This window comes from Thamnophis elegans, chromosome 11 (genome assembly GCF_009769535.1).
Source record: "Thamnophis elegans isolate rThaEle1 chromosome 11, rThaEle1.pri, whole genome shotgun sequence".
NCBI classification, from domain to species: domain Eukaryota; kingdom Metazoa; phylum Chordata; class Lepidosauria; order Squamata; family Colubridae; genus Thamnophis; species Thamnophis elegans.
This window is the reverse complement of record NC_045551.1, coordinates 10,636,455-10,661,629: the sequence shown is the minus strand read 5'-3', so window position 1 is coordinate 10,661,629 and position 25,175 is coordinate 10,636,455. Positions and strand designations below refer to the sequence as shown.

Below are 25,175 nucleotides of genomic sequence, written 5' to 3'. Positions count from 1 at the left end.
AAAATGTGATTTTCCCCCTGAATGCCATCACTCTGCTGTCTTTCTCCCTTATTTTTCTGGTATTTTATTAGCCAATATCCAGAGTTCTTTGGAGTTAGACATTTGTACACCTTGTATAACTAAATTGAAAACTCCATCTTAAGTGAAAGAATTATTGGCCCTGTTATCCTGAAGAGTTGCCTCCTGGACAGAAAGCAATTACTTTAGCTTTTGAGGATTCAATAGGTAAAACTGAGTTATATTTTCAGAATGCTATCTATCTAAAATATCTCCTAAAAAAGAATGCAAAATAAGAATGACTAGCTCCTACAAGTTCTTGTTGTTTTTGCTCCAGGACTTCTTCCTCACAACAATTTAACTTATTATGATTGTGCCTATAGCTTCCTTGAGTTATAAATTTCTTGGTCTACTGCCCAAATCATGTCGGAACAATACTGGAAAGCTTCTAACACTCTTTTCAAAAAGATAGCAACAGAGAACTGAAATTCTCATTCCTCCAGCATTTACTTGAAGCAACAGTAAGCAGAATTCCAGCATTTTCAGTGGCATCCTATTTCAAAAATGACTAATTCTACATATGTGACTGTAGCCACCACTTGGCCGTATATTATTATAAACCATTGTCTAAATGGCTAGATACTCAAAAACACTTACACATCAACATATAAAAAAAACTACCCTATTTTTCATGTTATTCATTTTGTCCCACACAAAAAGAGCAAATTGTTTCACCTACCTGCACAGCCAAAAGCAAGATGATACCTGGATGAGGGGCTGAATTTTACACAACACACATTTGCCTTTGCCTCAATGCTTGCTACTGAATTGTCCAGGTTGGTTGACCATAGCTTCACTAAGGAAAGATAAAAGAAACACAAGCAAAATGGGTAGATCAAGCTGCAATTGCTTTTCTGGGATTTTCAAATGAAGTATTTTTTTTTCCTTTTATTATTTCACTGCTAAATAGAAATATAACAATAGTAAGCAATGTTTACATGTGGATCTCATGCAATCTTCACAATGGATTAGTGGGAATTCCAAATGCTCTGCAAGACCTCTTACAAAATATATATGATATGATGACATCACCAGCCACATCCCCTGCACTCCAGGCAGGGGAGAAAGACAGCACTCAAACACAAGAGATTCTAAACTATCTTGGGACATAATGCAATAAACCAACATGTAGCCTTAATATAAAACCAAAGCACAAGAGACTTATTTTTAATTTCTGCTGAATTTTGTTTAATAGTTTTGAGTTTTATTCTTCTAGAAAATATTACACACTAGCAACATTTTTGGATTAAGTCATTTTCTTTCAAACTTCAAACATTTTTAGTTTAATGTTTATTTGAAACTTATAGTCACCTTTCCTATTAACTGAACTGATAAAAAAAGAAAATAGACAGTATGATAAATTTTTACCAAACCCTTTTCAATCACAGTTCCAAAAGCAATCAGATATTTTTTTACAATATGGTAAACATCAAGTTCTTTTCCTGCACAAATCAATAGTCAAAACCCTTTTATATAAAAACAGAATGTATTTATCTTTTAATTACTATTCATAAAATGGTTATTTGATTATAGTACCAACTATTTTGCCCATTGCTTACATTTCAAATTCGAAAACATGGCATGATGCTATGGTTACTGTATAAGTACAGAACTGAACATTCAGAAAATGACTGCTGTAGTGCCATAACTAGTCATAAAATAGAAATAATGGAACTGAAAGTATAAAAGCAAGTTAAAGAGATACTTTGTTGTGACTGCAATACAATTTCACACACAAAGCTCAAACACATATTTGGGAAAGAAGTTGCACTGAACCTATTTCCTCATATTTCCATGTGGCTTGAAAGTATATAAATTACTTTATTATGTGAAGAATCCTACACATATATTTTATTATCAAAAAGTTCCACATATGATATTTGTGCCTAGAGAGCCAGTGTTGTGTAGTTGTCAAGAGACTCGGGTTCCAATTCTTCTGTAGACACAGAAACCAGTTGGATGACTAGGGGTCAGTGATTTCTTCTCAGCCTAAATCAGCATCTGGGTCTGCAATAAGCTAACTAATAAACAAAAATCTTTATAGAATTGAAAGCCACTGTGAAATAGTAGCTAAGCTGCTGAAATAGAAGGGTGTTGTGGCCCAGCAGGAGCCATTGGAGCTGCCACCAGACTCCGACAGCAAGGGGCCCTATGAGTCGGCTTTGGAGGCCTCTGGACAGGGTTCCGACTCCAAGCAGGGTGCAAAGAGGCTGGTTGGCCACCTCGCCTGAGCCTTGGACCAGTGGGGAGGAAGCAAGGGAATGTGATCCGGACGTCAGCAGTGGGGAGGAGCCAAGGGAGTTGTTCCTGGATGCCCGGCACCGGAGAGCTAATAGGCGTAAGGAACAGTTGCGCAGTTACAGGAGGTAATTGCACTCAGCTGGTGGCAATTAGGCTCCTCTCAAGACTATAAAAGGAATGCTTGTGCACACACACCTTTTGCAGGAGTCAACATCATTCCTAACGCTGGAGAAGCTGTTATCTGTCGAAGTCTGAGTTGCTGCCAAGGTTCTCATCTGTTTGTTATGCTTGGCTTTCAGCCACCGAGGTTTTGGTTTCTTGCTAATAAAGTGCTGTGACATTCCAGTTAAGCTTGTCTCGGCATTCTTTACTGGACGGAGGAGGGGGTCAGAACAGAAGGGGTAAAACCCAAGTTTAGAAACCATAAGGGTGACCTTGTCACTGTCTTTCAGAGTCAGCTGGTAAATAAAACTCCTCCTCACTAAATGATAATAGCTTCCCTTCAAGAGCTAGATACAAACAGTAAAAAAAAAAAAAAAGAACACTGCAGCTATTAATTCAGCTGTGGCATAGTGATGGGTGGGGTAGGGTGGAATACCTTTTGCATCATCAGAACCTGAAGCCAAGAGTTTAGGATCCATCAAATTAAAGTCCACACTCCAGCATCTTTTCTCATGCTCCTGTTTTGTCATGGGGAACAGAAATAGGATAGAAAATTGCTTCTTCAATATAATCAAGATAATGATGAAATACATAGAACTTTGGTTAATTTTTTATTGATAAAATTTTACTATTTCTCTTCTACCCAATATAACTGGCTGTACTGTTTGACAGCAGTCTCAGCAAGGACACCGAGAGCTATTTCGATGCCTAATTAAAATTTTTTAAAAAAATGCATTTTGAAGATCTTACATTACTCTTACAATGGTAGTTTCAACTTGCTAGTAATCCCTTATGGAATTTTTGAAGAGGCAACTGCTAAATTTTACCTCCAAAAACAAATTAGCCACTTAGTAGGATGTGCAAGCAATATGTTTGTCTGTAGATTCAGTTCTCAGAAGAACTTTATTTAATTAACACATCCGTTTCAATATTCCAGCCTCCTCAAACGTGATTCCACATATGCTGGAGTTTCTAATTTAGGATTGGACATTTTAAAGTCAGTTTTTTTTTTAAAGTTCAGTTTAATAACTTCTACTCCCCAGTTCTCAACTAGAAGCAAATTAAAACTTTTTGAGAAAACAAGAATCTGAATGTTGGAATTCTAGCTGGAATTCTAAGAAGCAAGCCTATTGGCTTGCATAAGGTCTTTTACTCCTATATTTTTATTTGGATAATCTACTACCAATTGACTCAGTGAATCGAATATTTCAAACTCTGGGCAAAGCAACTAGGATATAAATTATTGCAATAGTTTATTTGAATAATAAATTTAAACATTCTACTGAAACATTAATACATAAATTTCCTCACAATGTTAAACAATCTCCAACCCTATATTGTTGAGCATCCTTATTCATCAATTAATTTTTGATTTAAAATGCTTTGTCCACTGCAATGTTTTCATTTTTAGTGCTTTAGTAGCAACTATTTTGTCAATATCAGAACCATTGAAGGTACGAAAGTGATTCTGGGTGCGAAGGACTAGCTGCTGGATTTATTGTCAAGGAACAGAAATAACAATACAAGAGATCATTTATTGAAAGCACGTGGTGCTTTATAAGGTTTATTTGTGAATGCTAAAAAATCATGACTCTTTAGATTTCTTTTTAACAAGAATTTAATAAGAATTTTTCAACAAGAATGTTAACAAGTTTTTAATTTTATCCATGGTGAAACAGTTAAAAAGGACAAAATGGATGTTGAAAGCAACATACCACAGGACAGATTTATCACATGTAAATATCAATGGTCCTGGCATCTGCAATGCCAAACCATAAAGCAAATGATTAATGACACTCATCTTCAATGAGCTGTGGTGGCTCAGTGGTCAGAATGCCAGCAATTCGGCAGTTCAATTCTCACCGACTCAAGGTCACCGACTCTATCCTTTCAGGGTCGGTAAAATGAGGGCCCAGATTGTTGGGGGTAATTTGCTGACTCTACAAACTGCCTACAGAGAGCTGTAAAACCTTGTGAAATGGTATATAAGTCTAAGTACTATTGCTATTTCTATAACAGAAGAGCCAAGTCTTTTGGCTTAAGAAATGAAATTGGGAAGCACCAACTATGACTCTTCAGATTTTAAGGCCACATTAAGGCCATATTAGAGCAAACACCATACATGTTGCACAAAGTCGCAGTACTCTTTGCAACACACTCCTATACATACATATATAATACTATTTTGTTCATTTCCTATAAATACAAGAACACATTTATCCATTTTTCTTTTGCAGCCAACTTTCCCCTCTCTGTTTTGCATGCACGTACATGCACACCACTTATTCTCTCATACCCATTTATTTCTTACAGAGGCCAAATTGTCTCATCTGTAATCATTTTCTCTTAACTCTATTTATTAATAGAGTAAAAAATAAGAGTAATATTAGTAATATTTTTGATCAAATTCCCCATAACAAGACCAGCATTCCTTTACCTGATAGACCTTTGAACGTTGACCTGTGAATCCATCCCATAAGATCACTGTTCCTTCATAGTCACTGCTGGCCAAAAGGTTTTTGTGGTAACTACTCCAGCTGATACAGCTGAAAAAGAGAGGTAATACAAATGTGAAAACATTTTATTCTACAACTATGGGTGTCGTATTAGATAATGTAATAATTCAGACTACTTTATGCATCCCCTGAAGATTTGCTAGTTTCATACCCTGGTTATTATTTAGGCCAAAATTCTAAATTCAAATGGAATAAAGCAAAATAAAGCTAAATTTATTGGTGTCAGGGTCGGTAAAATGAGGGCCCAGATTGTTGGCGCTAATTTGCTGACTCTACCAACTGCCTAGACTTTAGTATATATCAAGAAACATGTATACAAGAAGTTTAAGTTGAAAATATTCTTTCGATAGCGGTTGCAAGAGAGACCCTTATTCAACAGACTGGAAGAGGTCATCTGCATTCCAAAACCAAAAAAACAGAGACTTTAAACAGCGTGTGCAAACTATTATACAATATTCTTAATTTCACATATTAGAAAAATAATGCTTAGGCTTATCTAATGTGGATTACAACCCTACATGGAAAAGAAGATGCCAGATGTTCACATTGGCTTAAGAAAAGACTAATTAATATTATGCTGATGCATGCTGAATAACTGAAAATGAAAAAAAGAAATCAGTTCATACTCCATTGGACCTGACTGTGTCCATTACATCAAGATGTGTGATGTTCAGAAAATGGGAATCCTAATGTCACATTGTCTTCATAAGAAACTTATATACAGGTCAGGAAAACACGGTAGGGACAGAACATGGTAAAACAGACGTGTTCCAGGTTGGCGAGAGGTAGTAGAATGTGAGAAATTTGAGTAATCTCCTTTTATTTATTCAACATAAATGCTGAATATACATATTAAGGGAGGCTTGACTGGAAGAAGAAGGTTGCTTTAAAACTGGGGGAAGAAACATCAGTAACCTATTCTATACTGATGATACTACCTTGATAGCCAAAACTGCAAAGGATCTGCAAACTCTAATAATAAAAGACAAAAAGCATAGTGAAAAAAGGAACTAAAATTAAATGAAAAGAAGACCAAATCAATGACAATAGGTAGAACAACCAGTCTTAGAATTTACAAATGAAGATACTGAAGTTATAGCTTCTGCCTTTTCACATCAAGCATCAACAGTAAAAGAGCAAGCCATCAAAAATGCATTTCAAACTAGCACTTGGTAGAAGAGCTACAAAGGTTCAGGAAAAGATATTCTAATGGCATCCAATGGATGCAAAAACTGGACTTTTAAGCAGTCGGATAGGAACATAATTAATGCTTTTGAACTTGGGTGTTGGAGAAGACTCTTGACAATACCATTGGCAGTACTGTGGATCATCAAGCAAATTAACTCAGAATTCTTACTCAAGGAACAAATGACCAGACTCAAATCATCCTACTTTGATACGTTAAGCGAAAACCCAGCCCTCTGGAAAAGTTCTAATGCTGGGATAGGCAGAAGGAACGAGAAGAGAACGACCAACAAAAAGGTGGATGGACTCAGTTTCAATGACATTGGAAGACCTGAAAGACCACCTTAGTGATAGATTATCATGGAGAAAATCTAACTATATGGTCAGAAAGAGCTGAAAATGACTCAATGACACATAATTAATTGTTTCTTAGGTGTAAATATATTTGAAACGTATGCCATATTTGTCATTATATTTCAATCAGCCATTGAATTCGATATAAATTCCTGTTTTAGGTGTCAACAGAACAAATTTAATGGCCTAATGACATTTTTTTATTCTGCACTAAAGGACAAGGCTTTGAATAGTCCTTAGGCCTTACAAAATGTACAGCATGGCACCTTAAGTCTTAATTAGTTTAAAGCAGAGAAACCTGGCCATTAGTACCTTCCAAATCTATTTTCCCATTCTATATTATTTCAACATGTCCTACTCTATAAGGCAGGGCCAACCTTTCGGACATCAGGGACCACTAAATTCTTAATTTTAAATCCCGTGGACCACCAATTTGATTTAAAAAAAAAAGATAAATAGCATTTAGTGCAATATAAACAATGCAAATACTTTTTCTTCAGACTATCAGAATTTTCTCATGGACCTGCTGCTATAAGGCATGTACCAGGAATAATTTATTCTCAGCCGAACATATCAAGTTATTTTATCTACATTGCTATTTCACTCACTCCAGATCACTGCAGGAGGGATTTTAGAATCCCAGAGACTAAATGCTCCTATAATAAAATGTGCTTTAACTTCCTTGAAGGTACAGTATGTAATACATATATATTTATCACTGTGATCCCTTTCAAGATAAGCAACTATATGTAGAGCATAGCAAAAAAAGAAACAGGCAATAAGCCAACAAAATTAAAGGCATGAGATAAAAAAAGTAGATATAGCTAAATGCAGTTTACACCAATACAATTATATGTTTCTTTTTATTCTTGAAATTGTTATTTGCTTCCACCATATTCATATAGTTTTCAATGACCTGCTGAAGGGCAAAAACCTGATCTATATTTCCTGCCTAGCATAAAACTCTTAAGCTATTTTGGATGTGTGTTATCTACAGGCAGTTTTCAAGTTATGACTAGTCATTTGACGATCACTTGAAATTAGAACAGGCTCAGAAAGGATCCTTTACAGCAGGGGCCTATCTGGAACTGGACTGCGGAAGTGGCCGATAGCATTGCATCTGCATGTCCCCATTTGCACGAGCAGCGGACGAGTGCGTACGCACTGCATTTGTGCCCACCACTCACACAGAAAAATCCCCTCTCCCCTTCCTCCCCCGCCAGTCCGCAAAGGTTGAGGAACTCTGCTTTACAGCACTTGTAAAACATTTCACCACCATCCCACCTGCAAACGCATGACTGCATTTTGGATGCCAAGCACCTCACAATCCAGTGATTTCCAATCTTCTCTGCCAGCTTCTCCCAAAAAAACAACGAGGAAGTTTGCAAGCTACTGCCATCTGCTGAGTGGGCTCTCTCCTAACTTTGGGGGCTGGCTGAAAGAGCTGCTGGGCTGCAGAAACAGGATTCAAAAAGGCAAACTCTTCTGCCCGTGGAAGAAACACTGAGAAGCCAATGAATGCCGTTATTCTGAAGGCTAGAAAGATTTGTATCCTTGAGAATGATCACAGTTGCTAGCTTTCCAGCCTTCCTCAGCTAGTAAATGCAATTATTCCCAGGATCGTTTGGAAGGCCTTAACAGTTTGGAGAAAGAGCTTTCCAAGTATCCAACAATAGGGCACGCTTGCAGGATGGCATGAGGCGGTCCTGGTAGGAAAGTAGTGCCTTACATGAGCTGGGCTCAGCTGCAGCTATATAAAAAGGCAGAAGTAAGTGGACCCAGGCATGGTAGCATTGGGAGAATACCCTCTCCCAGTGCTTTGCTTAATGACCTGTTGTGGCCCAGTAGGAGCCGTTGGAGCTGCCACCAGACTCCGACAGCGAGGGGCCCTATGAGTCGGCTCTGGAGGATGTGGAGGACCCTGGACAGGGTTCCGACTCTGAGCAGGACGCAGAGAGACTAGTTGGCCACCAGGTGGCGCCTGAGCCTTGGACCAGTGGGGAGGAGACAAGGGAGAGTGATCCGGACGCCAGTAGTGAGTTGTTCCTGGATGCACGCCATCAAAGAGCTACTAGGCGTCAGGAACAGTTCGCAAGTACAGGAGGTAATTGAACTCAGCTGATGGTCATTAGGCTCCTCTCCAGACTATAAAAAAGACTGCTTGTGACATGTCCTCTTGCAGAAGTCAACGCATTGACTAAAGAGAATGTAACTAACTTGGCAGGCTGGATTGCTGCCAAGGTTTGTCTGAGTTGCTGCCAAGGTCCTTATCTGTTTGTTTGCTTGGCTTTCAGCCACCAAGATTTTGGCTTCTTGCTATTAAAAGTACATTCTAGTTAAGCTTGTCTCAGCTTTCGTTACTGGATGGAGGAGGGGGTCAGAACAATGACCCATGCAACTGTTTAATGATCACAATTGCGAAAGCTGGCGGAGGGAAGTGATCCTGTAATGACTGCACTGGTTAATGACTGAGATTCTAATCCATTGTGATTGTAAGTCTAAGACTACCTATAAAGGAAGGAATCAGATTGGATAGAAATGCTGAAATAAAAAAGAAAATATTTTTCTTTAAGACAAATTGAAATTTTGGAAATGTTTAAGTATTTTTAATGCTTTCAGTCAGCTATTTTAGTAAATTTGTTATTGTAGGAAAATAAACTGCATTATGTAAATGATACATCATACTCCTTTAAAGTAATAATTTTCTTCTAAGAATGGTTTACTAACATTCTTTGATACTTCTGCTATGAACACTTAGAATGTTTGCAAATATATCACAACACCTAAGCATTTTTTGGATAGCTTGTAAATGCAAGTGCCAAGCCGCGGGAGCTGGGGAGCAGGCAGAGCGCCACGTGGCTTGGCACCTTAGGGATACTCCCTAGGTCAGTGAATGGCACTCTGCCCGGCTGGAGAGGGGGTTTGCCGGGCGGTTGCTCGTGAGCTTGGTCACCTCATGACTGGTTCGCCCCTGAGGCTGTGCCCGGCTCTTTGGGAGCCAGTTCACAAGGGAGCTGCCGCCCGGCAACCCCAAAACAATAAGCCCTCCCCTATAATAAGCCCAAGGCCGTATTTTGTAAGTAAAAAGAAAATAAGACCCTGTCGTATTTTCGGGGAAACACGGTACTATGTGAAGTTACGTTCACGCTATTTACAAAGGAAATGTTTTTTCTCCATGCTACGACGATTCTACCTCAAATGAACAAACTCTAGACACTATACAAGAAAATAAGATAAATAAAAATATACTAATGTAAGAAACAGGTACACAAGGCTCTGCCCCACTGGAAAAGCTAGATGTTTATACTCTTCTAAGGCTGGCATTGTTGGTGCCATACATACTTCCAGGATGTAGGGGCAATCACAAAGGAATAGCTTATGGGGTATCCCCCAAGATGATACTATTTCATAGATGGAATCCACCACATGCTGATCCTGCAAGATCTTAACAGATGGACAAAAGCCAGAGAGATGCCATAGATATCAAAACCCCAAACCTTGAATGGTTCTATAAGTGGCTAACCAGCATCTCTAATTATACCTGGAAGCCAAATGGAAACCGGTGCAGCCTGTGAAGTAGAGTTGTCACATTGGCAAAGCAAGGTATGCCTAGAACTACTCATACTGCTGCATTCTAATTGGTCCTCAGCAACAGCCTCGTGTAGAGGGCATTGCAGAAATCCAAACAAGAGATGACTAAGACGTTACTGACCATGAGAAAAGCCTCCCAATTCATGAAAGGACATAACTGGCATACAAGATGCATCTAAGGAGTGGCTCTTCTTGTCACAGCTGCCACTTCTTCTTCAAGCCAGAGCCAAGAAGTATAATGGTATGTATGACAGATGTTACGAGACTGGGCAAAAAGAAACACTGCCAAGGGAACAGTCAGATAGGAATTAGCATAGCCCATAGCTGGATAGCAGAAGGGAGAAGAGGCTCAGAAGAGATCCTTCCTAATTTCCCGGACCATAGAGGGAAGTGAGAGAAGGAGGGATTTGTACTTTCAGACTTGCAAGATTGATCTCAGCTCCCACAGGGAAAACCAGAAAGGAATCACAACTAGATAAGCTAATTCTACTTTATTGCAAACTACACTAACAGAATCCTACAACTCTTCCACAAATTATGCACAATTCTGGTCACAAGTAGTGCAACTTCATCCACAATTAATGTTGGTAAATCACTGGCCATGGAAGATTCTTGTTTTCACAGCCACTCAATTCTGATTGAGCCTGAACATCTTCTACCCCATTTATGATTCAATATGTTCCAGGCCCCAGGGTCATGGGCCAAAATAGTTGGGTATCATCTAAGTATGGATGATATCTGATATTACCCAGTAAATTCATATAGCAGTCGTGCTGAGCCCTGGGCAATAATAGCAATAATAGCAATAACAGTAGACTTATATACCGCTTCATAGGGCTTTCAGCCCTCTCTAAGCGGTTTACAGAGTCAGCATATTGCCCCCAACAACAATCCGGGTCCTCATTTTACCCACCTCGGAAGGATGGAAGGCTGAGTCAACCCTGAGCCGGTGAGATTTGAACCGCTGAACTGCTGATCTAGCAGTCAGCCTGCAGTGCTGCATTTAACCACTGCGCCACCTTGGCAATATTGCAAAGCAAGGGCTTCAGTCTCTATTGATTCTCCCCACTCCCTAAACACCAAGTGGAACTAAACCAGTGAAAAATGACACATCCCAATTCTTAGAAGGATACAGTGACTGCTGATATGGAATACTAGCCTAACAGCTGCAGTGTAACCTTAAAAAATGCTCTCTATTTTACACCTACATAAAATAACCAAACAAAAAGATTAAAAAAAAAAAAACAAGTTCCAAACCACAAATGAAAAACTTTACTATTGATACCAAAGTCTGGCTTTTTAAAATTAACTCAAGATAAATGAAACAAGGGATAATGGAACAGCAGGGAAGCAGGGCCACCTGTATTTTGCACTCATTAAATATCCAATTAATGCCTCTTTAAACTTCTTCACACAACATAAATTTTAATTCTATTTTAATTTCAAAATAAATTATCACATAATGTATTGAATTTTCTTCATTTTCTAAAAGTGTTCTAAGTTAAAAATTAGAAGATACGTTTTCCATACAGCATGCTGGGAAGCTTGTGTTATTAATGGAAAGATTAATGAATATGTTATACATTCCATCTGTTGAAATAATTTTGTTTATATAACATGTCATTGTCTACTCATGCTTGTAAATATGCTATGAGAAAAATCCAATTTTTTAAAAAACAAACTACCCTTAGTAAATAAAATGGTAGGTTAAATAAATAAAGCAACAGTCCTATGTCAGATCTTGTAAGGGAAAAAAAACTTCAAACTTTTAACTTTGCAATACAGGTCATCCTCGATTTACAATAGTTCATGTAGTGATCATTCAAAGTTACAATGGCATTGAAAAAAGTAACTTATGACCAATTTTCACACTTACGACCATTGCAGCATGATCCTGTGATCAAAATTCAGATGCTCAACAACTGATTCATATTTATGACGGTTGCTGAGTCCCAGGGTCACGGGTATTGCTACCTTCTGACAAGCAAAGTCAATGGGGAAGCCAGATTCACTTAACAACCATATTACTAACTTAATAGCTCCTTTGATTCACTTAACAAATGTGGCAAGAAAAGCTATAAAATGGGGCAAAACTCATTAACAAATTTCTCACTTAGCAACATAAATTTTGAGCTCAATTGCGGTCATAAGCTGAGGACTACCTGTACATAGGTCAAAGTGAAAATAATAATGAATCTTGCATTAAGAAATCATTGACAGTCTGCCTTGGCATTCATTTTTGTTGCTTTTATTTCCATTAATATTATAAGGTAAATTATGTTAGTATCAAAATACATCTATCCTTACTAGAATGCTAATATCCAAGAATAAGCAATCATCAGAGCTGTCCTAAAGATAATTAACCAGATTTGGATTCTTTATGACAAATTGTTTACCAAAACATTTAAACAGTAAATTCTATCATCTTGTCACTGAATAATATTTCTGCAGAACCATTTAATGTTAATTAGTTTTTTCTTTTAAAGAAGAGAATAGTTGTAAGTCAAGAACTACCTGTACAGGAAATACAGGAGACAAGACACTGTTCTTAATTTTTAAAGTCGAGGAAGAGAAGCAATACATACCTGATTTTGGAATTACATGTCATTTCATTTTCTGGATAATGAATATCAACTGCATCCTGAATGACTGTGCCATATTCATAGACTTTAATCTTCTTTGTGACTCCCGCAATAGCAAAATAGTCACAGTCTCGATCAAATTCAATACTAAGAAACAGAAACAAAAACACAAAAGCCACAAACTTATCAATATAACATATAAATAGTTTTGTTATAATGATGCATATTATTTTTCAGGAGAACACCATCTTCGACTTTCAGGTTAAGATTCCAAAATCTCTATCTCCTAAGTTTGCAAAAGGGTACCTTCTCACTAAATTTTCTTTCTTGTTGGTTCATTTTTACTGGATAGTATAAATTTAACATGAGAAAGGAAATTTAATCCAGAATAATAAAACAAGAGAAAGGAAAAACATGTGGGGAAGTAAATATTATTCCTGATATTTTTTTTATGCAAAAGATGGACTTGAATTGTTCAGCATTGTATAAAACAATACACCGGAGCCAGGTTGGCTATTTCTTTGAAAATTGCCACATTACCAACTATCCCAAAGTCAAGGAGGACAATTTATCCATAAAACCTAAGAATTGTACACAGTTTTTGCATATGAGTTAGTGTATAATTGTGACTTCCTAACTAAAATAAGTGGACTGTCTATTGTTGGCTATCCTTTCCTTTTCTCTATCAGGAGCAGCATGGGAAATAAGGGATGCAATGTATCATCCTAGAACATTACAAAGAATGCACTAAAAATAATTGAATTTAAGACAGAGAAATTTCTGAGTGATTTTAATGGAAGCAACCATTAATTATTTGATTTAGTGTTGTCTGACTCCATATATAATGCAATTAAAACAATTTCTATGAAATTTAGTGACCAAGAAAACAATGAAGTCCCAAATATTATGAAAACATGGAACAATTGCATAGGCTCTTGGATACATTTAACCTGGATGTGAAGACTGTAATTGCACTTGGTGACTGGAAGAATGCTGGCAGGGTTCATCTATATCAGAGGTGGGTTAACTATGGCCCTATTATGACTTGTGGACTTCAACACCCAGAATTCCTGAGCCAGCATAGCTAGGTAAGGATTTTGGGAATTGAAGTCCACAAGTCATAAAAGGGCCATAATTATCCACTCCTGCGCTATATGAAGGGGAAAAATAGAAGAACCACAGGGGCTTAGTTTGTTAAATTTGTATGAGAAGGAAGCAGAATTCTGACTAAAAGGACACAACTGGTGATAAAGAGCAAAGTTTGAAAAGTCAAGTGCTGGGTTACATTTATAATGAGTTTTGCAGACCAAAGCTTGCAGACCATTGTCAATCATGTGTTGGTTAGAAAGAAATTTTATTGCACATTTCTCAATTTTGAGAAGTTCATAGGTTTGAATTAAGAGAATGCTTTGGAAGGAATGTTGGTTGTGATATCACAATTCCTGTTCTCCATGTAGACCTGTATCATTTAGTTATATCACATTAATCAGATTTTTTTAAAAAAACACACATTTTTTGAAGATATCAAAGAACCCCCAAATTGATATCCAAATTCTGGTTAAAAATATAACATGACTTATAACTGTATAGATGTTGAATTAGCTGAATTTAATGCTTGAAAACTGCACTCACTATGCCAGAAGCTGTTCTGAAATGAAAAAACTAAATTCTAATTCTAAAACTTGGCAAATTTGGAGTAGCTTCAGGTTTTGAAGCTACCTTTTAAATTATGTCAGAGGAACAACAATCACAATGCTTTATTAGACATTGTACAAAAATCTTTCTTCTCATTAAATTATTATTTATCATCTATTTTCTCTAAAGTTCTGGAAATCCCTTGGGTTCTGATTTTATATCATACATTTTAAATTTTCCAGAAGAGAAAGCCTTTATCCTCTTATGAGAAGTTAAGATTATTTTCAGGTCGAGCAGTAGGGGAAAAAAGATAAAGATTTCTAACTTCATTTGTGCTTCATAAATCTATAATTTTAATAAATTAAAAACACTGGGGACATCCATTTTCTAGTTTAAACTCATTACAGTTTATCATTAATGTCCAAAACAGAAAAACAGTGATTATTTTGAATAATCGTGAATAGAAACACAAATCAAGGTTCTAGTTTTAACTAAGTATATCCAAAGGGAGAGAAGTTTCACCAAAAGATTAGTTCAATTGTGAAATGTAACATTACCAGTCCTATGTCCTTCCATGGTTTGCACAACACCCAGCCAGAATGACCCAGGGATGAGTATCATAAAATGATACCCTACAGACATTCCTAAATAACTAGAAATAAATTTGGAGAATCATGCATCTCCAGCTTGTGAAAGCAACTAAAATAATAAACCATTGATCTTATAGATGTTTCAAAAATTAAACACGTTAGTGTTCTATCTGAACACTAAACAGATGACTAAAGGGAAAACAACAATGGCTTCACATTTGAATGAACTAACCGGGCTGAGCTGTATTTAGGGTGATAAGCTTGTACGGTTTTTGTTAGCTATGCCACTCAAAACATTTGCATACTCCAATTAATCTTCAAGACAAGGACTCAAGATCTCGCCAAAATGCTTCTTTAGAAATACTATTTGTAGAGAGAATAAAATACTGCTCTTAAAAAGATCAATATCTAAAAATGCAATTTAAGCAGCTTCATTTAATTACTACTTTTCAAACTTTAAGGGGTGATCAAGAACAGACTTTAGGCAGAATACCTATGCATCTTAAATGTAAGGAATTCTGTACCTCAAAACCATGTTAGATCATTCATTTGAATTACAATTGAAATTTCATGCTCAAAATCCTCTTTAAAAAATCCAAGGCTGGCTCTACTTACTTCCTGTATTTATCTATATTCCAATCTTCTTCGATAGCGTATAGGTGGCAAACAGTTCATTTATTTCTGGAGTTCCTGCTAAATTCTAGCTTGGTGTTCTCTAGACTTTGTGCCTGTCCTGACTTAAGATTCGTCCCTGCATGGCACCATCACAGCCACTTTACGAATGGGCAAACTATGACTCTCCACAGTAGCCCCACTACAAAAAACATGTAAAATTTCAAATGTGGCAATTTTTCAAAAAGATTAGATTCCCATATATTTATTCTGCCCTCTGGGGAAGAAAGGAGTTAGAATAGTGATATAACAGTATCACTGGAAACTTCATTTTTTGGAAGGATGTTCAAAACTAGTGAAGCCTACTCATAACATACTTATTTAGAGCTACAGCTGTGTGAAAAAATCCTGCACGCTTTACGGTTTACGACATTTTTTGGATAGGCTATTGATTTTATGATATTTTATGCTAACTGCTATGCAAATATTGTTTTATTTAAATAAATACTGGTGGTCTTTAAGTGAAAAGCATAAGCTTTTTGCAATTTGATGCTGTTTGGATGGGGATTGTGAATTTTCTTGCATGCTTACAATGACTATGAAAAGAGATTAACTGATGCATACCCAATGGCATACGTGTTGCAATTACTAAGGCCGATGCTAGTGTTTTCTTAACATTTTTATTGTTTGTGGCCCTGAAAAGGACCATTTAGGTCAGTGTTTTTCAACCTTTTTTGTGCAAAGGCACACTTTTTTCATGAAAAAAATCACGAGGCACACCACCATTAGAAAATGTTAAAAAAATTTAACTCTGTGCCTATATTGACTATATATAAAGTAATTTTCCCACGGCATACCTTACACTATGTCACGGCACACTAGTGTGCCGCAGCACAGTGGTTGAAAAACACTGGTTTAGGTAACCAAACATGGTTACTAATATGAAATTGGCCAGCCCTCATTGCTTATCACCAGGCGGCATCGCTTCGGCATAGACTGTATAAGCCTTTCCACGTGATCTTTGGTGACAATGTGGTTCCTGGCTTCAATAATGGATTCAATCAGCTCCTGCTTGGCCTTCGGATGCTTCTTGCTTATTTCATAAACAATCTTGGCCCACAAGTTCTCAATTGGGTTCAAATCCAGGCTCTGAGCTGGCCAATCCAGGAGTCGAACACCATGCTTCTTCATCCATGCTGGACAGACTTGGCTCGATGACAAGGAGTGTTGTCATCCTGGAAGTAAAAGTCCTTCCCTACAAGTTGCTGAGCTGAAGGAAGCATGGTCTTTCCCAGGACTTCAACATACCGCTTGGAATTCATGATTCCCTGCACGATTTGTACCGACCAATCCCAGAAGCAGCAATACAGCCCCAGATCATTATGTGCAATGGATGCTTCACAGAGAGATTCAGGCAGTATGGCCTAAATTCTTCAGCTGGAAATCTTCTGACATACTTATTGCACTGATTTCCAGTCAAGTAGAAATTGCTGTCGTCACTGAAGAGGACCTTGGCCCACTGTTCGTTGGTCCACTTGGCATACTTCTTGGCCCACGCACGTCGACAAGAGTGGTGAGCATCTGTGAGCAAAGGTTTACTTCAAGCCCTGCAGCCTTTGAGCCTCTGGCAAGCAGTCTGCAATGCACTGTGCTTTGAGCCAAGGTGGCGCAGTGGTTAAATGCAGCACTGCAGGCTACTGCTAGATCAGCAGTTCAGCGGTTCAAATCTCACCGGCTCAGGGTTGACTCAGCCTTCCATCCTTCCGAGGTGGGTAAAATGAGGACCCAGATTGTTGGGGGCAATATGCTGACTCTCTGTAAACCGCTTAGAGAGGGCTGAAAGCCCTATGAAGCGGTATATAAGTCTACTGCTATTGCTATTGCACACTTTTACATTACTTGTTTCACCTCAAATTCTTTTCATCTGAGGTGAGATGAGCTTCCATCGAAATGCGTTGCAGAGCCCGATCTTACCTTTTTGTCGACTTTCTTGGTCTTCAAGAGCGGAGCCTGTCATCAACTGAACCAGTTGTTTGGTATTTTTCAACCACTCTGCTCACTGTGGTGCGATGGCATTTCACTCTCTTGGCTATTTCTGTACAGGAGTAACCCTCTTCATGAAGCACAATGATGTGATGCCGCTGCTCAGTACTGGTGAAAGCAAAGGCCTTCATCCTTGCCCACAGCCAGAGTTAAATTAAATTTCTCGATGCTTCTCATGCCTATTTATAGTCAGAGAGTATGACAACAGTGATTGGCTCATAGATTTAGCCTCTGTGTATTTTGATTGGTCAGCCAAAGCTCGCTGCTGATTGGCTACTTTCGATCCTAACATTCTCAAAAATTCAAGTTGTGTTTGTTTTAGAGCATAAACTCACTCAAAACCTTAAAAAGACTTTGGTTATATTAATAAAAATTATCATCTCAATCCGACTACAGAAATTTTCATCAAAGTACTAATTTTGCGTGGTTTCTGTGAACGAAAAGTTGATTAAACATGTAAATACAGCTTAAAATTGAAAGTGTGCAGGGCTTTTTCACAAACCTGTATTCATTTGATAAAAGTATAAAAAGAAAATGCACTGCATTGTAGTGCTATTATTATTTTGGTACTATAATCCTATGAAAGTATACATCATAAAAATGATTGTGAGGACCATGGACAACCCACAGGATTCCTGTTCTCTCTTGACATAAGAGTGAATATATGATTGACTGCGATGACCTTAATGGATCTGAAGTCGAAGGCTACAGCCTTGGATTAGTGAAGTACATCAATGATGTCCTCATTATTCTGTTGCTAATATAATCTCAAACAACTGACTTTGAAAAAGAAATTTATCCCAATCAAATGTGTGTCTAGGCAGACTTTTGCGAATGTTATGTACCTGAGATGTACATAGGGACTACTAATGGTTGTGTATTATTATTATGAATTTGAATTGTAGATATTTATTTGAATTTTTGTATGGATAGTTCATGTTTATTGCTTTTACAATCCACTTAGATTTACTTTTCTCTATCAGATTGTTTATTATTCTTAGCAGAGCATATACAGCTGCTATAGGCAGTAATATAGTTACTGCTTTATTTCTGGGATAGCACAGTAATAGTCTGCCTTGCTTCAGAGATGAACCATGACTGCAAAAAACACTTGATAATCATTTTAAACAAGACTCCTATTTATAAGCACAGCAATTAATAATATGACTCCTATTAATAAATATTTTCCCCAAAATTGTAACCAATTGCAATTGCTTTAATAACCACCTACGTAGGAAAGGTAGCTCTACTGAAATATATGTGCCAAATAACTTATTTATGAAAATTGTCAGGTGCTTCTGCATGGATTTTTCTTTTGCATATTGCATATTCAGTTATTGCGGGAAGCATTCGAATTGCTTAAAGTATACGGCAATATATTTACTGCAATGCACTCTATATGGGGCTGCCCTTGATGAGCATTCGGAAACTTCCACTGGTGGCTTGTAAATCGTGCTGGCTATTTGACACGCAACACCACTGTTTCAAAGACTGTATTGGCTACCACTGTTTCTGGGTGCAATTCAAAATGCTAGTTGTCACCATTAAACACCTTTATGGCTTGAGACTGGGTTACCTGAGATACTATCCCAGTTGTTTCTACCCAACCAATCCAGTCTGACAGGATGGGCATGCTTAACGTCCAGTCAGCCATGGGATGTCAGTTAATGGGAATCAGGAAATGCTCCTTTTCTGCCATAGTGTCTGACCTCTGGAACAGTCTGCCTCCTGAGATTAGGATGGCCCCAACCCTGTTGGCCTTTCGAAAGGCCTTGAAGACTTGACTATGTGCCAGGGTTTGGAGTCCCAAGTATTTGAAGGGTTTAATTTCCTAGTTATGTTGATATCAACAGATTAGAATGCTATTTGGCTGCTATTTGTGTGTTTTGTGTTGTGTTTCAATTTTTTTAATTGTTGTTTTGATTGTTCTCCACCCAAGTAACTGGTGTTAGATGGATGGCTATACCAATGGAGTATATAAATACTGTTAATTATCTCTTCATTTCACACTTGGTTCAGAAGCTCAGCAGCATCCAAAAACATCTGAGATATTATCATTATTGAAATTTTGGATGATTCTATGATTCAACATTAGTTGTTTGTAAACAACTAATGAAGAACTGGAATAATTTTTATTAGAAAATCAGTGACTAAGGTGTTAAAGAATATTAAGCATGTTTATTATGATCTTAAGATGAAACTAACTCAATTTCTTTTTCATGTTTACTGGACATCACAGATAATGTGAAGGTGAGGTGACATGATAGGGCCCCACTATCTATTACACTAACTGGAATTGTCCTGATTTTAAACATATGAAGTTACTAAATATATCCAAAAATATAATGCATCTAATTAGGTTTCATATGTTATAAGACAAATTAAAATCCATGTCAAAGTTGATTTGCAAAAGCTCTCTTTCTGCTTGCATGGAGGGGTATGATTGGAATGTGTGGGAAACTGGGAGCAAAAGAAGGAATTCATGTGAGCAGTTTGCAGCCTGAGAAAATCTTACAACCCCAAGGTCATGAAGTGAAGACTGTTTTCCCAAAATAAGATGCTTAATCTGGATTTGATGGACAGTGGACACTGGGCGGCCTGGGGGAAGGAAAAGGAGGCTTCATTCTACCGCGCTTCGCATCAAAACCTGAGAACTGGCTTCGCTTCTTCTGTGTCTGTATGGATCTGTCAGTAAAGTTTTACTCTTGATAATAAATGTCCCAGGACTTGCTTTTGCTGTGCACGCCAACAGGACGGTTGACAATCAAATTCCGGTTATAAAATTCTACGACTACATATCCACGAGTCCCTAGTTAAAATATTTGCTCTGAAATTGTGAGCTAAATAAATCTAGTATTATTTTTGAAATAAAAATTATTACCTTAACTGTTGTGGCCCAGCAGGAGCCGTTGGAGCTGCCACTGGACTCCGACAGCGAGGGGCCCTATGAATCGGCTCTGGAGGGTGTGGAGGACCCTGGACAGGGTTCCGACTCTGAGCAGGGCGCAGAGAGACTGGTTGGCCACCAGGTGGCGCATGAGCCTTGGACCAGTGGGGAGGAGACAAGGGAGAGTGACCCAGAAGCCAGCAGTGAGTTGTTCCTGGATGCACGCCATTGAAGAGCTACTAGGTGTCAGGAACAATTACGCAATTACAGGAGGTAATTGTGTTCAGCTGGTGGTCATTAGGCTCCTCTCCAGACTATAAAAAAGACTGCTTGTGACACGTCCTCTTGCAGAAGTCAACGCATTGACTAAAGAGAATGTAACACTGTTCCCTCTAAGGTGCGCGCCTGCGCGGCCGCGCACATCGCAAGAAAAGCCCGCGCAGCAGATTCTATCTGCCGCGCAGAGTTTTCTGTAAAGCAAACGTGGGGAAGTCCTTTGCAGGCGGCTAGAACTGGCCGCCTGCAAAGGACCTCCCCAGTCTTGTTTTGAAGAGCACAGCTCTTCAAGTCCATGTTCGGGGGATCCTTGGAGAGGGGATTCCTTCCTGCGACTGCGAGACCCCGCCCAGAAAATGCGGAGAGATTGGCTGGGCTGGATGTGGCCCACGGACCTAATTTCCTTTCCTGTCTTGAAGGAACGGGGGAGGAGGGGGAAACGCGTTGGTGACGGCTTCATCCAACAGCCTCAGCTCAGCTGAGCTCCGGACTGGGTTTTTTTTTTGGGGGGGGAAAAAAATATATGCTGGCTTGTTTCTTCGAAGCCTCTCCGTCGAACTCGGCCTGATGGGCTCTTGGTTTGTGAGACAGGGTGTTATTGTGAGCTCAGGGAAGAGGGGAATCAAATTACGCCCGGGGTTGGGATCCGTATCTTGTCGGTGGGCGCAAAAGGCAGATGCATCTCCACGCAGCTGCCCCACCTCCCCGGGGAGCGGCAGGAATGATAGGCAGCGCCAGAGTGGTCACCCTGGCCGGAATCTTCGGGCCCATCTGGGAGGCATCCGGGTGGAAATCTGGATTTGAACCTCTCCTCCTGTTTTCCCCCTCCCTCTTACATGCCCCCTTGGTGCAGCGGGCTACTGCCGGCGAAAGGAGTGGGGCGGGCGACATTGCACAACTGGGTAAATTATAAACCACAGATTTTAATCCTATTTAATTTTTAATGGTATCAAATTTAGCTATAAAGTGGCCTTACCTACTTTTTTTTCCCTGGGCCTGCTAAATTTTGGTCCCTGGTGATACAATGAGTTAAATGCATTCTGGCCTGGATTTCCTATTGTGCAATTTGTGTCATGGACTTAATCATTTTAAATTCCATAAAATGCCAGTACACATCCTTTCTGCCAAGAGATCAGAAAAAATGCTCGAATCTTCTGATATTTAAATGATTTATAATGTTGTTTAGATATATAATTTGGATTACATTTGAAAGCTATGCATTGATTAAATACTACAGAATACAAGCAGTTCTTTCTTTCTTGGTTTTAGAAAAGGATAATTCCCCTTTTAGCCAGGCTTTTTGAATTAGATTATGGTGATGTTAACACCAGTTTTTAAGTAGATTTCAAATTTTTTTAAAAAAATCTTTTAGCTGCTTTGAATACCTTGGAGATGAAAAGATGGGGTACAAACTTAAATAACAAAAAAATAGTACATTCATTTTGAAAAATGCAAGACTTGATTAATTTCATATCTTTATTTAAAATAGTTTTGGCATGGCATATGGTTTTATCGATTCAGTTGGAAATGATGTGGATGTTGTATCTGATTCTGAGGTATATATATTCTTAAGTAACATAACATATAGTATATAGTCCAAACTTGCTAGACTATTTAATTGATCTTACTACTTTAAAGGGGGAGAGTTTCATGATAAATTATTTTATTACATTTATGTTGCATTTATATATTATATTTATTACATTTATATTTCACATTATATATTTGTATTGTTATTTTAGTGTTTATTGTCAATTTTGATAGATATTATATTGATATATCAATACTGATTTTACTCATACTAAATAACAATTACTGCTATTATTTATCAGCATTAAATATTTACAGTTTTTAATATTGAGTTAGTCGTATTTTAGAATAATAGGATTATCTTTTAATAGGATAATTGGCAAAATCTAATTCAAATGTGATGGGTTGCATTCCCAAGGAATGTGAGAGGACAGGTTGCCTGCAAAATGCCAGGACCCAGGACCCTGTTGGTGCCATGTCTCTCTCTAGCCAGTCTAACAATGTAAAAGCTGAGCAGAAGTCTTTTTTTTTTCAGGGTGAGCGGAAAAGTATAGTGTTTGAGTGGCACTTTTCATGCCTGGCATTCATCAGGCTGAAACCTCGCTCGCAATCGGCGCTTGACGCTTGGAATGTTGCGCAAATGTCCAGCAGACGTGACAGCAGTTCAAACTGTTGCTCTCTTAGGTGCTCAGGCATGAAACTGTGCCGCTCAAACACTATACTTTCCCGCTTACACTGAAAAAAAATTAGAGGGAACATTGGAATGTAACTAACTTGGCAGGCTGGATTGCTGCCAAGGTTTGTCTGAGTTGCTGCCAAGGTCCTTATCTGTTTGTTTGCTTGGCTTTCAGCCACCGAGATTTTCGTCTTACTATTAAAGTACATTCTAGTTAAGGTTGTCTTGGCTTTTGTTACTGGATGGAGGAGGGGGTCAGAACACTTAACAAAATAACTACAATTTATAGAAAGTTAAACAGGAGAAATAGTCCATAAAGGCTTCCAAACAGAACTGTACTTTCCACTATATTTGATTGCCTTGTAATATGTTTTCTGGTCTGTCTCAAGAAAGGTTTTCCAATCAAGAATTTATTCCATCACAATCTTAACTGAATTGCTGTATCAACTTCTGTTTCATTGTAACAGGAAAGACAAAAAGCTAATAAAAGAAATAACTTTTACCTAGGTAAAAGGTACATAATTTTTATTTTACCTATATACAAATATTTTAGTAACTTTTTGCATTTTCTCTTACAATTAAGATTACATCACACTACATTGTTACTACATTGACAAATATTAATTTTTGAAATTCTTCACTTGTTTGGCTATTTTGGCATTGCACAGAAATATAACTTTGAAATTAGAATATATTATCCAGATTCATCTATCAAAACATCATCCTTATCAATAACCAATTTTATGAGTATGCAAAAACTACTTAGGACAAAACAAATCTCTGCAATAGCATAAATCAAAGAGCGCAATGAGTTATGTAGTTTTTTACAGCAAGGATGAGGAAACTCTGCCCACATCCAAGTTCAATAGATGCTCATTGTTTCCTCAGACAAAAATTTCCTATTTTATTCTAAAAGGATTTTTGGCTGGATTTGAATTTACATTCCCAAACAATTATATGAAATCAAGTAATAATTTCCCTTTTGAGATAAAAGAAAAATAAAAACAAAACAAGAGATAAGGGAAAACTGTCTTCAAATACTCAGAGATTACAAACTTTCTTTTCTGTACTCATACTAGCATATTAAAACCTCCAAACTATGCAAATACCACATTTTTCGGGGTGTATGATGCACCTTTTCCCTTCAAGAGAGGCTGAAAATCTGGGTGCGTCTTATACACCGAATACAGCATTTTGGCCTCCCGAAACCCCGCACCCTTCACCAAAATGCCATGGATAGCTTTTAGGAGGCTTTCAGGGTGCTCTTGAGGGCTAGGGAGGGCAGAAATGAGCAAAAGGCAGGATGGATTTTTGCTCAATTTTGCCTCTCTCCCAGCCTCCAGGAGCACTCTATAAGCCTCCTAAAGGCCATCCATGCCCCTTTTTTTTTTTTTTTTTACAAAAACAGGGCCTGTTTTTGTGAAAAATGGGCCATTTTTTGCTCGTTTTTGCCCCCCCCCCTCCCCAGGAGCACTCTACAAGCCTCCTGAAGGTTATTCATGCCCTTTTTAAAAAAAAAAAAAAAAAACAGGCCCATTTTCACGAAAAACGGGCCGTTTTGGGGAGGTTTGCAGAGTGCAAAATTTTTTTAAAAAAATTTCCCTCTTATACTCCGGTGCATCTTATACTCTGCAAAATATGGTAATATATGCCAAAAAGGCTATAGTATGTTATAATGCAAAGGTTAATGTCATATACATTTTTAATATTAACATATAATTGTAATAGTAACATACAATTCATTTTATTATTATTACCACATGATTTAGAAGTATATAAAAATATTCTTGGGTTGAATTCTTCTCAAGATACACACGCACAATTTATTTGCACAAGCATAAAGCATTTACGTTAGTTTCATATTAGTTCACACTTCTAGCATAGAATGTTTTCTCAAAAAAAAATCTGCAACTATAGAGCAAAAAAACTTGATAATTTGCTATTTCTTCTCTGCTTTTACTGCATGCCTACAGCCTTGTTTGTTACATAGATAAAAATAACAACATTTGCTAACTGAAGAGGTATTTAATGTGTTTTCTACGATATATCCTCAACATTCACAATGAGATCTCTAAAATATTAGGAGCTTAACATTATTTATTAGTACTAAATTTTTAAAAAAGTTCCACTGGTAACTCGAAAACTTCCACTGAGTTTTTCAAATTCAGAATATGCAAATTTCCATATTCAGAATATGGAAATATGCTTAGAATTAAAACTTAACAATGAACAATATAA

General features: G+C 37.7%; 1 protein-coding gene across 2 annotated transcripts in view; it reads right to left on the bottom strand.

Annotated features, from left to right (window-relative positions):
• COP1 (COP1 E3 ubiquitin ligase) overlaps positions 1-25,175 on the bottom strand; it is a 112,321-nt gene that overhangs the window by 53,218 nt on the left and 33,928 nt on the right. For both annotated transcript variants that reach the window (XM_032226349.1, XM_032226350.1), the window contains exons 12-15: positions 12,692-12,835; positions 4,898-5,006; positions 2,897-2,978; positions 737-853 (exon numbers count right to left, since the gene is read on the bottom strand). In XM_032226349.1, coding sequence (XP_032082240.1) covers positions 737-853; positions 2,897-2,978; positions 4,898-5,006; positions 12,692-12,835 — 452 coding nt within the window. The remainder of the gene's footprint in view (positions 1-736; positions 854-2,896; positions 2,979-4,897; positions 5,007-12,691; positions 12,836-25,175) is intronic.